This window comes from Zeus faber (genome assembly GCF_960531495.2).
Source record: "Zeus faber genome assembly, chromosome: 9".
NCBI classification, from domain to species: domain Eukaryota; kingdom Metazoa; phylum Chordata; class Actinopteri; order Zeiformes; family Zeidae; genus Zeus; species Zeus faber.
This window is the reverse complement of record NC_137197.1, coordinates 6,737,483-6,751,957: the sequence shown is the minus strand read 5'-3', so window position 1 is coordinate 6,751,957 and position 14,475 is coordinate 6,737,483. Positions and strand designations below refer to the sequence as shown.

Here is a 14,475-nt window from a genome sequence, read left to right as displayed (position 1 = left end):
TTTCCCACTGATTTTAACTCAGAAGTAACTAAATACTAACTGAAGAAAAATAAAATAACTAAATGACTATAAAAATGCTACAATGGTGAGTGATATTATATTAAATAAAAGCAGTATGTGTCATCTATGAAAGAGGTCTGTCAATTAGGATTATATTACAATAACCATCAGTCACGCACGAGACAGTTACATGTTTTCCAAACAAAATGATCCAACAAACTGAATTTGGGTTTTTTTTTTTTTACTAAAACTGATATTTAGGAGAGTATTTAAAATTTAGCAGTACATTCTACCAAACACAAGCGTGGGTTGAAATTTTCCTCATTGGTGCTTCCACTGTGTTTTCTTGTCTATAGTTTATTTAATATGCCAGGGTCCCTCTCTTAAATGATTGCCCTCTCTCCCTCCATGCACATGCACACGTTATAAGTTATATACACTAACATATATATTTAATTTTAACCATATACATGTGCTGTATATGCTTGTAGTTTAAATGTAGGTATTGAGACAGCCTAAATATCACAATTTGCTCCTAGACACAGTCCTCCATTCCTCATTAGTGAGTTGGGTTTGGTTACATTAGGAGTTTCTGGGGAAACTCCATTAATTGTATGCATGCACTCTCCTACTGGCAAGTACATTGTAGATTAACAGAAGGATCAACAGAACACCGCAACTAAACTCCTCACCTATTCGGCAATTTGACATGATCAACAGAGATGCATTACTCAGTTCCCTCTCCCACCTCTGCTCCAGTCGTTTTATGTGCATGTGTTGAGTGGCTCATTCATTACTTGTTTGGTTTGATCAAAATGGGTTTCCCTCTCAGCCTCAAATTCAAAATAACAGTGAATAGAAGATCCTCACGCTGCTATTAACACTGACTTGTTGTTCTCTGTCGGCGCCTCATTTGCGTGTGTATGTCACTAAGAACAACAGTTAAAAATATTGTATTCTGGTCTGTAATAATCTATAGATGCTACAATTATATTTATCTGAAGTTTAAAAACAATTGCGGTGGTTCTCTTATTTTAGGAAAACCACCATCATGTGGGCAAGAAATTGATAACAATTGGGCATGGGCTTAAATCATGTACGATACGATCATGTTATAATGGCCTTTTCTACCACTGAGAGGATGTTTTGCAGAAGTTACAAGTTTCGGATATGAAAGCATTTTGTTTGTTTTTTTTCTCGAAATTGATGCATAACACAAATCAAAAGTATGTTTGATAGTTTGCGGGAAGGCAGCAGTATTTAAATGACGGGTCCGTTCAATTTATGGTCAATATGATCATTTGTTGTGTTGATTTTCAGGTTCATGGTTTATGAAGCTAATTGTCATTGCTGTATTATTTGATCTGATTATTAATGTCACTTATACTATACTACGGTTTAAAGAAAGGGTTGTGCAGGCAAAAACCAGCAAAAATAATGGTAAAAACTGCTGATCCTCAATCCCCATTCCATCAAATGACACTCATTTGATGGAAAGCCCTTGAAACTGCTGAGCTGTGTAGGTGTGACTCCATTGACCGGCCGGTGGATCATCAGTCGGTATTCAAGAGTACAAAAGATGGCCTCGTTTCAGAGCTCCACCTCTTGGGTCTACAGGGTGACGGAGACAGGAATCTTGTTTTGCCGGAATAACCCTCCTCATCACAGGACACACTTCCTCCTGTGCATTCTCTGACAAACAGTGGCTAGGGCAGCTCGGCCGCTTTGAGAGCGCAGGGCTCCGGAGAGCACCACACCGTGAGCTGGACGAGTGGGTTCTGCCACAGGCGAAGAAGCCCCTTCACCATGGGGAGGATTGGCAAGGAGGTAGCCGCGCAGGTCATCACCTTCATCGGCCTCGTGGGGGCGGCGGTGACCTGCGGGATCCCCATGTGGAGGGTGACCTCCTTCATCGGAGCCAACATCGTCACGGGCCAGGTCGTGTGGGACGGCCTGTGGATGAACTGCATCATGCAGAGCACCGGTCAGATGCAGTGCAAGCTGAACGACTCCGTGTTGAGGCTGGGCCGTGACCTGCAGGCCGCCCGGGCCCTGGTGATCATCTCCCTCATCTTTGGCTTCCTGGGCTTCCTGCTCACCTTCATCGGGGCCAAGTGCATGGGTTGCCTCAAGTCCGACTCCTCGAAGGCCAAGGTGGTGATCCTGGGAGGCTGCCTCGTCATTTTCGCCGCCATCCTGATCCTGATCCCCGTCTGCTGGTCGGCGGCCATCACCATCTCAGACTTCCAGAACCCTCTGACCCTCGAGACGCAGAGGAGGGAGATCGGTGCGTCGATCTACATCGGCTGGGCCTCGGCGGTGCTGCTCCTGGTGGGTGGGATCATCCTCACCACTTCTTGCCCACCTCAACAGCCCATGTACAGATACTCAGGCTACGGACCTCCTCCAGCATACCCTTATGCGGGGCCAGTGGTAAGCCCAGCCACCTATGGACCCGTTTATGCCCCTGCATCCAGAATCTACTCTGGGTCCGGATCCTACGCGCCCAGCAAACCCTACGGGGCCCCAACCATAAACACTGCAAGACAGTACCTCTAACTACACAGGGATAGAAAAAACGGACATTCTGTTGATTACAACCTTGCTGTCTACCAGGAAGTGGTTTTGCAAAACTTTGCTGCTGCAAAGTGAGATTTGCACGGAATATTTAATAACCTGATGTAATTTAATCTACATCCGGTTGACACATGCGTCGGAAAACACTACTGAAGTGATCGGTGTAAAATGTAATTATTGTAGATCTTTGATAACATTTGATGTTTTCTCTGCTTGAGTCGCTGCGCTGTGATGTAAGAAATCAGCTCTTTGAAAAAATGAAAATATGTGAACTGTTTTTATAAAGGTGTGAAAATACCTCCCAATGTGTGCCTGTTATGTAACAATGTTCTTTCCCTGTGATGCAAGACGTTTTATAAATAGTGAACGCTTGCGATGCATTGAACTGAGTTTCTGTTGAAATAAATCAAAGTGATTTCAATAAAGCATTTTCTATGACCAAGATAAGTTTTGTCTTTGTTGTCAGAAAACATTGTATTATTGCATTCATCATAAAGCACAAAATTAACTGAACATCCACTGTACATTCACCAAACAGGATCCAGGATGCACCGTCATTCATTGTTTTATTTGTGTGTGTGTGTGTGGTTGTGTGTGTGTGTGTGTGTGTGTGTGTGTGTGTGTGTGTGTGTGTGTGTGTGTGTGTGTGTGAAGACAAAGGGTCCTTTTATTTATTTTTTTTAAATAAAAGGAAATAAAATAAAAAGGAAATACAATTTATTTTTAAATACTTTCCTCAAAACTAAAAAATAATGTAATGAAAGAATAATAAATCAATAATAATCTCACGCTGGTCAGTGTGATATTACAGTGCCCACTCAGAAATCTGATACAAATAAAAATCAATCAGGCATTTGCTTTGGTTGGAACTAAAACACATGATAGAAAGCATCTTGCCGTTCTATTTGTTGTGCTTATATGAGATATTGACCGAAATAACCTCTCCCATTTCCATACTGAGTCATCATCTTGTGGAAAATTAAAAATAAATTGATTAAAAAAAATAAAAAATAAAGATGAAATGTGAACTAAAACGATCTCAAGATCAAGACTCAAAAGATAAAATGTGAATAAACGCCTCACTTTCTATCAGGAAGTTTTTTTTAGTTAAATTTGTACAGTGGTTTTACAAACTCCCTTGTAACATCACCATATCCGGTGATGAATCAGCTTCAGAATGGTCAGGTGCATTTTTTTTTATTACCATGAAACCGGCGTGCGGATGTGTTGTGTCGCTCACCCGCCCCACTGATGATTGGTCACTGCAGGAGCATTGTTTGAAATGACCAATAAGCTCCTTGCTTTGACGCAGCGTTGCCCAAAACTGATCCCCATCTCGTCGAAACCACTACCTCATGGACATGCTAATTATGAGAAGAATCTGGCGGGGCAGGAAAGAACCCAGTGCGTTGCTTTGAGGTCAGAGGAAGCAGAGGCTAACCCCTCCCTTGTAGAGAGGAGTCTTTATAACTGCAACCGGGGAGACGCCAGCAGTCACTATCCAGGCTTTACAACGTCAGCCCTCTGACTTGTGTCCTTAAAATCTCTCAAAGCTACAACTTCCGCGAGAAGCAAACGCAGCAGACCTCGCCATGGTGTCGATGGGACGACAGATGCTGGGCTTTGCCCTGGCCATCATCGGCTTCCTGGGAACCATCATCGTGTGCGCGCTCCCCATGTGGAAAGTCACGGCCTTCATCGGCGCCAACATCGTGACGGCGCAAACCATCTGGGAAGGACTGTGGATGAACTGTGTGATCCAGAGCACGGGCCAGATGCAGTGCAAGATCTACGACTCCCTCCTGATCCTGCCCCAAGACCTGCAGGCGGCCCGGGCTCTGGTGGTCATCTCCATCATCTTGGCGGCCTTCGGGGTGCTCCTGGGCGTCGCCGGGGGAAAGTGCACCAACTTTGTGGAGGACGAGCGGTCCAAGGCCAAGGTGGCCATCGCCGCCGGGGCGGTCTTCATCTGCGCCGGGGTGCTGGTGCTCATCCCCGTCTCCTGGTCCGCCAACACCATCATCAGGGACTTCTACAACCCCATCCTCACCAACGCCCAGCGGAGGGAGATGGGTGCCGCGCTGTACATCGGCTGGGGGACCGCCGGGCTGCTCATCCTGGGAGGAGCCCTCCTCTGCAGCTCCTGCCCGCCCAAAGAAGACTACCCGGTCAAGTACACTCAGCCCAGATCCACAGCCACCAGCAGAGCCTACGTTTAAGAGGCGGAAGAAAGACTGTAAATTATTTGAATATTGACTTTTCGCTGTGTGCCACGGTTCTGTGAAACTATTCTTCTTTTTTTTCCTTTAAAAAAACCTCCAAGACCTGCGGAGAATTTCTGAGTCATACGCAACGGGGACGAAGCGGCGTGATGTGCAGCGGCGGTTCAGAATAACGAGCCTCAGACGAGGGAATGTTTGTTTGAGGGATGAGAAGACGATAGCGTGGGGTTTCGTGTCCCCGACGGCAGGAAAAACCTGTCTGCCGTGGGGGTGAAAGGCAAAGACATTCGATAATAACACTGTACAGTACTACTGCATGATAAGTGTGCTTGAACAATGTTCATGATGAGAAAGATATGTGATGGAATTAGAAATACGTGTCAGAAATATAACATGTACAGGCAGATATATACGGAGCTAAATGTACAGAACGTTTTTTTACATATTTCCAGCAATTCACAAATCAAAATGTTTGTGTACAACAATATAAACCAGTACCATTGATTTTTAATAAAACCTGAAATATGACTGGCAAAGAAATTCCTTATTTTCCGCCTGAGGCGTGGGATAACCTTGTGAAAGGTTATTCCCAAATGAAAAGGGTATTTGAGAGATAAAAACCGGACCCTGTATCTCCTCCTACAGGACTGTTTTGGGTGATTTTGTACATTGTCAAGATTCAAGATTCAAGAGGTTTATTCATCACATACATATACATACTTTCATACATATATGCAGTGAAATGTAATGCAACGCACCCGGTGATTACACACAATATGTCCTAGGAAAAATTTCTTTCTAATAGACCAACTAACTGATTTCTAAAACATAATAGTGTAAGTCTAATACTTACAGAAAGAATAAAAATATATAGAATAAAATAAAATACAATAAAATAAAATGAAATAAAATGGAATAGATAAAGGGAATATGCTTATGTATATGGAATAGGCAATGATGTACTTTTTTTTAATGTATTGTTTATTTATTATTTCATAACCTTATGAGTTGCCGATGCTGGCAACGGTCAACTTTAAGCCGCCGCGGCATACAAAAAAAAAAATCGGGGTGTAGGTTGATGGTGTTCCTCCACGGCACCCGGGCTACCCAGAGATGTTCAATTAAAGGGCGCGCCCGAGTGCCCCGGATGAAAGGGAACTAGTCGCCCCCGAAAGCAAAGCAGGAAGTAAAAGAATGAACTGCTCTGTCCAACTCCAGCACTCAGCTACCTCAAAACTCTACTTGAATACTACTTTCGCGGTGAATTTTGGGAGCGCGGAAAAAAGGGAAAGGCCGGGGACTCACAAACGCCCCCGTCGCCAACCGCCTCCTAAAAACCGGTCGAACCCGTCGCCAACGCTGCTCTCGTCGAAAACAGCACAGAAACAAAAGTGAGGAGCTTCGTCCGGCCTTTTTAACTTTATTTATAAAGCATTAGTTTAAAAAAATTCGAGCCGTTTCCACGCCACCTTTGCACCCAGCGTGGAAAAGCGTGACCCCAATATTCCAACGTCATGTCCAGGAATCAGTGTCTGGCTGCGCGGCTTGACGTTTTAAATACTTTAATTCTTCATTTCACTATTCCTTGTTGGATGCACATTTGGACAGACTTGGTTTGAAAGTCGCTGGCTTTTGGTGGTTTCACGTCTCACCGCTGCCACTCGATGGGAATGTCCCCAAACCGGCTCCGTCGCCGCATTGGATTTCAACCAGCAAAGAGTGAGAAACCGAAACGCGACAAACAAGATGAACAGTTTACAATCTATTTGGGTGACATTTTAAAACAAGCCTTTTACTCATGAGCAATGACTAATAACAATTCATAGGTGCCAGATTTTAAGATGATAAAATTGATGGTGAAATGATGCACACAAATTTTGGAAAAGAAAAAAAAAAACGTGAAACTCACAGGTTGATATTGAAATAAAAAACTATTTGGGTTCAGAGATGTTCCGCAACCAAATCTCACAACATACAAGATGACTGACGTATGGACCCGGTGGATAAGGGTAATAAAGGTTGCTCATTTTCATTTTTTCCTGTTAAACCCTATTAAATGATGAAAAAAAAAAAAAGGCCACGTAAGTCACTTGCAGGACACCGTAGGACAACGCCCTGCTTTTTTTTCCACAACTGAGCAAACACTCCTCCAGCCTTATGTCAACATTTGAAGCCGTCGCTTGGAACCAAAAACACCCCGCGGCCCGTCCCCGCTCCACGAAGGCGAACGCATCCTGCTTCCTTGTTTTGCGTCTTGAGCCTTGTGTGACGCAGCCACAGGGAAATCACCTCCCGGCCGTTGTTGCCCTCGCACAAGGACTCAAGCACAGCGTCGCCGTACTTTGTCCTTAAAAAAACCCGCCAAAGGACATGTCCCCCTTTTCTTCTGCTCCTCAACACCCAATCGGGCGCTGATTGGGTGTTCGCGGGCCGGGGTGCCGGGGGCCCTTCCTCCGGTCCCCCCCACCGGGGAAGGCAACGCCCCTCCCGTGAAGCACGTGCTCGCCGCCAAGTCGTCAGGAACGCGCGGTAGAGCGGGACTCGGGGGGGGGGGGGGAGCTGTGAGAAGTATCCATCGGTGGACGTCGTACTGCACCGTCGGCAACACATCTGCAGTGTTTTGTATGTGCACTTATGTCATGTAGACTTAATAGCACCCATGATGAAGTGTGTATTATAAATGATAACACCTGTGCAAAAGACACCCTTGAAAAGTTTAAATAAGAGAAATGTATTGATCTTAATCAGAATTAGCACATTAACTAGAGGCACATGTTGTCACGAGCATCAATAATCAGTGATTTCATATTATGTTTATAATATATTCTATTCATATGATCAGGTTTTGCCAGACTATCCCACCGCACAAATCCTGTATAAAATATCACATCTACAATCCTGTATAAATATCAACACATCTCTGCACCTCTGTTCTGTCCTGTGTGTGAGATCATTTTATCAGCTTGAAAATGTGAATTTGTGTGCACAGCTTGTTTGCCTGCGCGTCTCGCGGGTTTTCCCTGCGGCGAACAGAATGCGGCTCAAATCCTCGCTCCCCGACCGTTGTATTTATTCAAATATGCGTTTGAACAGATATCCAAACCCAACAGAGTGGGAACCCGTTCCCCCGGAGTCCTGGGCTCAGAGGATCAGCCTCCGAAACGGGAGCAGCGGAGGCGTCTGTTTTTCTGGGGGGGGGTTCACCTTGTTTGCCGTCGCGGCCCCGAAATTTCACCGCTTCACCGCCAGCGGAAAAAAAAACCCAAAACAAAACACGAACGTGAGACAAGAACTCACTCGAAAAAAAGTTGTGTAATTAAAACACGAAGGCATTACACGAAAACAAAAAAAAACAGACAAAAAGCTGAAGGAACAGATAACGTCACGGTGTCAAAAGCACAAAGGGAAGTGGAACCAAGAGGAATGCCGGAAAGCATGTTTTTTGTTTTCGTTGAGCAAAGAATGGCGGCAATTCCTGCTCGGTTTCGGTGCATTGGCCCGTTTTTAGGGTGCGATGTGTCAGACAGGGGCGGGGCCGGTGGGGGTTTGGGTGGTGGTGGGGGGGGTGTTGAAAGTGGGGAAGAATGTTGACGTTTGCAGGGTCAGCGATACCTGCCGGCGCCGCTCGACTGTCAGGAAACAAGGGTGTTTGCGCCTGACCTCGCCCGGCCTCTCGTCACCCGCGGCGACCGACGAGCCCGGCGGCGACGGCCTCGGCCGCTTTTGGGGTCGCCCTCCTTTCGAGATGTCTTCCAACTGCGGCCGCCCGCCCCTTGGGAAAAAAAAAACGACCAGCAATCTGAGATGCGTGAAGTTTGCGTGTTTGTCTTCCAGGAGTCGTCCGGCTTGTTGGTGGAGCACGTCGGGCCTGGACCCGCCGCCCCTTTTCCTCCCGGTGTGGGACAGTGATCTCCGTGCAACTTATTATTTGGGCTTGAGGGGTCATTTGAGCCCGGCGTGGCGGCAGAACGTTTCCCGCTGGAGGTCGGGCAAATACGACGTCAGATGGTTCAGAGGGCCGTGAACAGGGAGGACCAGTTTTTTTTTGTTTGTGTTTTTCTGTATTTCTTCTCAGTTGTGGAATGTGAGGCCTGACGGTGGAAGGTTGAGGTGCCGGTGGTGCCGGACGTAGGCATGGCGGCGAGTTCCCCGCGGACATGCAATGCAACTAAATGAACAGATGAATGAATATCCTAAAATGCTTTCGTCGTCCTCGTTTCTCCACGTGACTTCCTGCCGTCACACCTCCACCATCTCACAACTGCATCAGCCTGATGTGAGACAGTGGGAGGAGTTTTGTTTTCATTTCTGTCTCTGGTGAAATACTGCCATCTAGTGGTGGAAGCCTTCATAGGCAGATCTATCCATCTATCTATCTATCTATCTATCGATCTGTCTATCTATCTGTCTGTCTGTCTGTCTGTCTGTCTGTCTATCTATCTATCTATCTATCTATCTATCTATCTATCTATCTATCTATCTATCTATCTATCTGTCTATCTGTCTGTCTATCTATCTATCTATCTATCTATCTATCTATCTATCTATCTATCTATCTATCTATCTATCTATCTGTCTGTCTGTCTGTCTATCTATCTGTCTGTCTATCTGTCTGTCTATCTATCTATCTATCTATCTATCTATCTATCTGTCTGTCTGTCTGTCTGTCTATCTATCTGTCTATCTGTCTATCTATCTGTCTGTCCGTCTATGCGCTTATCCGTCTGTCCATCTGTCAGTCTGTCTGTTGGGCTATCTGTCTATCTATCTATCTATCTGTCTGTGTCTGTCAGTCAGTCAGTCAGTCTGTCTGTCTGTCTGTCTGACACTAATTTCACTTCATCGCATCAAGGAAAATAAGTGGATTTGATTTCTCTGTGCTTATCTTTCAAAACCACCTTGTTATTCATCCTTGTGGATTGTTAATGTCCAGTATTGATGGTGCTGACCCATGGAATGTTTACTGTGACTGTATTATGGTTTGTATTGTAATAGCACTGGAAGCTGTCCTCACTCTATCCCCCCTCTCTCTCGCTCTCTCTCTCTCCAGGGTTTGCAGATCTCATGTCCGCGCAGGAGTTGGGGATCGGCCTGTCCATGCTGGGCGTGGCCGGCACCATCCTGATCTGCGCGCTGCCCATGTGGAAGGTGACAGCGTTCATCGGCACCCACCTGGTGGTTATGCAGGTGTTCTGGGAAGGCCTGTGGATGACGTGCGTCAGCGAGTACACCGGTCAGATGCAGTGCAAGATCTACGACGCCCTGCTGGACCTGTCGCCGGACCTGCAGGCGGCCCGGGGCCTGGTCTGCATCAGCCTGGTGCTCGGCTGCCTGGGGTTCCTCGTGTTCCTCCTGGGGGCCCGCTGCACCAACTGCCTGAGCCACCCCCGGATGAAGGCCCGCGTGGTGCTGGGCGCGGGCGTGGTCTTCGGCTTGAGCGGCCTCACCACCGCGGTGGCCGTGTCCTGGACGGCCAACGCCATCATCAGCGACTTCCACAACCCGCGCGTGCCCGAGGTGCTGAAGAAGGAGCTGGGGGCGGCGCTCTACGTGGGCTGGGTGACCTCCGGCCTGATGTTCTGCGGCGGGGCGCTGCTGTGCACCAGCTGCCCCCCGCAGAGGGCCCGCTACCACTCCAGTGGGTACACGCGGGCCCGGACACCTCCCCACAGCGGCTACGCGGTGAAGAACTATGTGTGAACGGAAGACCTGGCGGACAAGTCCAAACACTCAAGGAACATTTCAGTTGGGAATCAGCATGAGTTGATTTTATATACACGGAAGTTGACTTAGTATGTTCCTGCATGAGTTTTTTTTTTTTTTTTTTATGAAGTAAAGGCATTTGGTTAAGTGGAAGAAAATATGAATAAAAAGATTTCTAGTCACAGATTATAAGGTTCATTCCAGGTAAAAACAGTAACAAACAGATGATTTTGTCAGAAAAATGTATTCTCTGAATAAACGGTCGGCGTCATTAAATCTCATTAAATGGGTTTCCGTGTCTAACGTAATCTCATTTATTGACAATAACTAGGCTTTGTCACAGTAAATCTGCTTGTGTTGACTGTACTTATGCTTTAATCAGTGCTACATAATCTCTTTCTAGATACCATATTTGCTCGTAATATACACACACGATAAGAGCCCCTTTGTGCAATCACCTCAGCGAATTCAAAATAAACAGCTTTGTTAAAGTGATGATCGCTTCTACTTTCTCACAACGGGAGCGGTTCCTCGTGTCGAACGGGGCCCGCGACGCATTCCTGTGTTTCCTGTGGTCACCGCCATGGAGCCCCGAGGAGGAGAAGGGAGCGGCGTTGTCGTTTCTCCTTTTATTTGGACACCTCCTGGCCCTTTAAAATGAGATGCCCACTGCTGGACAAAGGCGTGAGGCGGGGAGAGATCAGCGCACAGGGACGTCCTTGTGCTGGAGCCTCCACACACAGGCACGCACGCACACACACACACACACACACACACACACACACACAGGCACAGATTGTTTTGAAACCATGGCAGAGCAAACACTGGGATTTCCCTGCAAGGAGTCAGCCCACGCCTTGCCGTCCTCGCAGAGTTGGAGAACCGGTTTTTACTTTCCAGCCAATAGTCCAACACGAACCCCTGAATACACACACACACACACACACACACACACACACACACACACACACACACACACACACACACACACACACACACACACACACACACAGAGCACTTTCCTCTCTCCCCCCTCTCTTTCACTCCCTCTCTCTCTCTCTCTCACACACACACACACACACACACAGCATTTAGCTCTCTAGCCCCTTATCTCTCTCTCTCTCTCTCTCTCTATCTCACCCCCACCCTCATACTCACACTCACACTGAAACAACACCCCGCCGTCGGCTCTGCTATGCAGGCAGCTGTTTCTGGTTCAGCGGTCGGGCCGGCGCTGAGCAGGAGCGGCAGCCGGGGAGCCATGCAGCGCTGGCTGGAGCTGGCCGCCTTCGGCGTGGGGCTCACGGGGTGGCTTTGTGCCATCCTCACACGCTGCCTGGCGCTGTGGAAGGTGAGCGGCACCCTGGACAACGTCACCGCCACCCTGCCGGCCTACTGGGACGGGGTGTGGCTGGAGTGGGATCACTGGGATTTGGCCCACGACGGCAGCCTGCACTGCTCCTTCTACCAGACTCTCATGACCCTCTCGGGAAGCTTCCGCACCTGGAGAGCCCTGGTGATGGCGGCCATCGGTGCCGGGGCGTTCGCCGTGGTGATTGGCGCGGCGGGGGCGTTGTGGTTCCCCCGGCGTGGGCAGGTCAAAGTGACATCTGGCTCGCTCTTTGTTTTGTCCGGGATACTGCTGCTTGTTCCCACCGCCTGGACGTGCCACCACACCAGTCAGCCCCTGGAGGGCGCCGAGAGGCTGCGGCGGGACTGGGGGCCCGCTCTTTACCTCGGCTGGATCTCCCTCGCTCTGATGCTGCCTGCGGGGGCATTCCTCATGACCCGCTGCCCTGGTCTGGTGCAGCCCGCGAGGTCGGAGGTCAGCGAGAACCCGGAGCCAGTGGAGGAGGCCCAGCACCCGCTGAGCACCATCAACAGGACTACGTACTCATGCAGCCAGTACGGGCGAAGGTCCCAGCCCATCTGATAAACAGCACAAATGAACTGGGTGTGAGAAATTAGACTATAAATATGTGTGTGTGTGTGTGTGTGTGTGTGTGTACCTGCGTGCGTGTGTGCGGGTGGGTGCAGTATGGACGGCTGTGGAAAAACTGGGGATGTGTTAATTTATGCACAGGCTGGTTGTCTGGAAACAAAGCGACTAAGGGGTCGATGCACAACTGTGCGTGAAGAAAAGTTTACTGTAGTAGTTGGGTGTTGGATAAGAACTTCTGCCGACTGACTTTTACATCCGTTCTGGTTGTTTCTAACGTTCCTTGCGTACATTCTAATATTTCAAATAATACGTCGTGCTGGATGTCATTACAGTTCTTTCTTTTGGAACCTACGTAAACTGGTTGAAATACGTTTTTGTTGAATGGCACACATTTAATTATGCAATAGTATTGTCTCCCCTGTCAGGTCTGTAAATGTCATTTGCTTTTGCAAAGACATTTTGTTCCACTTCATTTTCTCATTCCAACTCTTAAAGCACACATTTTAATAAGCTGGGGGAGCAGCACTACACTGTGATGCCTTGGTCCCTGAGAGAGCAGGCGGAGCCTCCGTGATGATGATGATGATAATGACGATGATGACGAAGGTGCGGACCAAAATCTGAACAAAGACTTAACGCTTTTCCTACTGTGGTGTTGAACATCGATAGTTGGGGTTAAAAATAAACATTTCACTTTTGATTAAACCATGATCCTCGATACTGGAGCTGGGGATTTGTATTTTGTTGAGATATTTCACCGCGATGAAAATAACTGTGTGAATTAATTTACACTGAATGTAAAGCTCTCCACTTCTACAGTGAATTCATCTTCATTATCGATGTTAGGAAATTAAAGGTTCATAATTGGTTCAAATAGTTTTGATCATTAAAAATATCCTGCCACAATCATACATGGCATTTTGGAGACATATTTATTAAATCGAATGCCCCAGTAATGCCCACTAGTAGGTGTCTATTGCTAAATGTAGGCCTGTGAAGCTGCTTGAGAATATATAACTGTGAGAAAAGGGCAATAAAAATACATTTTCAAAAATACACAAGGACGTGAAGTTTTATTTTGTTACCGCAGATATCTGTTTGAAAAATTGACTGATTCCTGATACAATTTCCAATAAGGTGGTGACGAGGGAGATATCTTTATGAAATAGATATTTTAAAGAATGTCCTTTCAAATAGAGTGAAATAGACACAATACTAGTCCTGAGGGAGGTATTTGTGTCTGAGAATATCCCCAATACAGAACCCCCATAATAAGAGCCGATATAATATGTTATATCGGGGTTTGTTTTTTTTAACATCGCAGCATTTCGTCCCTTAATGGATAAAAATGCATATTCTGTCAATTACCGCGTTGTCGTGCTCTGACTTCTAAACTGTCTTTCAAAAGCAACAACTAGAGAAAGGAGGGGAGAGAAACAGAGGTGGGGACCATTCCTTCCCTTAATATTGATCCATCTTCAGAGGCGTCAGCACATCATAGTCAATTCAGTGCAAAAGGCCGAAGGACAAGATCAACGCTGCGATGTATGAGAGGCTGGGGAACGTGTGCTGACTGCACTAGTTGTGTCTTTGCTTCTTTTTCTCATTTTTTTTTTGAATGCTTTCCATCTTACTATCCGTGGGGATAGAGCAGCAGAGGAGGCTGGGGTTGGGCAGCCTTGTCGTGGTGGAGCGCCGGTGCCTGCTGCTTGTAATACCTGCTATGGGGGGGGGGGGGGGTCCGCGCTGCGAGCACTGAGCAGCGTCGTTTTAAAACTGTGACGTCATCTAGCCCGACGACCCGCGGCTGTTCGGAGTCGCTCGCCATGTCGCAGCGGGCCTCCCGATTCTCCGCGGACCGTTTAAACTACTGCCGTTCGGACGTCGTTTACGCCAGTCTTCCTCGAATGGGCCCCGGGCGGTACTGCGGGCGGTACTCCGAAAATAACACAAGTTTAAAATAAATACTGGTTATATATAATGTTAAAAACAACAACACATACGACGCACACGCAGTTCGTAATGTACGTT

The 14,475-nt window shown here is 47.2% G+C and overlaps 4 protein-coding genes across 4 annotated transcripts; all 4 read left to right on the top strand.

Annotated features, from left to right (window-relative positions):
- The first annotated feature begins 1,727 nt into the window (after window positions 1-1,727).
- On the top strand, window positions 1,728-2,907 carry cldnf (claudin f). Its single transcript, XM_080007073.1, has one exon. The coding sequence runs from the start codon at window positions 1,807-1,809 to the stop codon at window positions 2,557-2,559; it is 753 nt and encodes a 250-aa protein (XP_079863199.1). The 5' UTR covers window positions 1,728-1,806; the 3' UTR covers window positions 2,560-2,907.
- A 1,188-nt stretch (window positions 2,908-4,095) lies between these two features.
- Window positions 4,096-5,322, top strand: LOC307235091 (claudin-4-like). The gene has a single exon (XM_080007075.1). The coding sequence runs from the start codon at window positions 4,170-4,172 to the stop codon at window positions 4,794-4,796; it is 627 nt and encodes a 208-aa protein (XP_079863201.1). The 5' UTR covers window positions 4,096-4,169; the 3' UTR covers window positions 4,797-5,322.
- A 4,541-nt stretch (window positions 5,323-9,863) lies between these two features.
- Window positions 9,864-10,499, top strand: cldnj (claudin j; the record flags this gene model as incomplete). Its single annotated transcript, XM_080006277.1, has 1 exon — window positions 9,864-10,499. One exon carries the CDS (start codon window positions 9,864-9,866, stop codon window positions 10,497-10,499), a length of 636 nt encoding a protein of 211 aa, XP_079862403.1.
- Window positions 10,500-11,661: 1,162 nt separating this feature from the next.
- LOC307235165 (claudin-9-like) lies at window positions 11,662-13,468 on the top strand. The gene has a single exon (XM_080007164.1). The coding sequence runs from the start codon at window positions 11,698-11,700 to the stop codon at window positions 12,433-12,435; it is 738 nt and encodes a 245-aa protein (XP_079863290.1). The 5' UTR covers window positions 11,662-11,697; the 3' UTR covers window positions 12,436-13,468.
- The last annotated feature ends 1,007 nt before the right edge of the window (window positions 13,469-14,475 follow it).

Coding starts and splice junctions, on each gene's coding strand:
- LOC307235165 (XM_080007164.1), top strand. CDS start 11,698: ATGCAGGCAGCTGTTTCTGGTTCAGCGGTCGGGCCGGCGCTGAGCAGG.
- cldnf (XM_080007073.1), top strand. CDS start 1,807: ATGGGGAGGATTGGCAAGGAGGTAGCCGCGCAGGTCATCACCTTCATC.
- LOC307235091 (XM_080007075.1), top strand. CDS start 4,170: ATGGTGTCGATGGGACGACAGATGCTGGGCTTTGCCCTGGCCATCATC.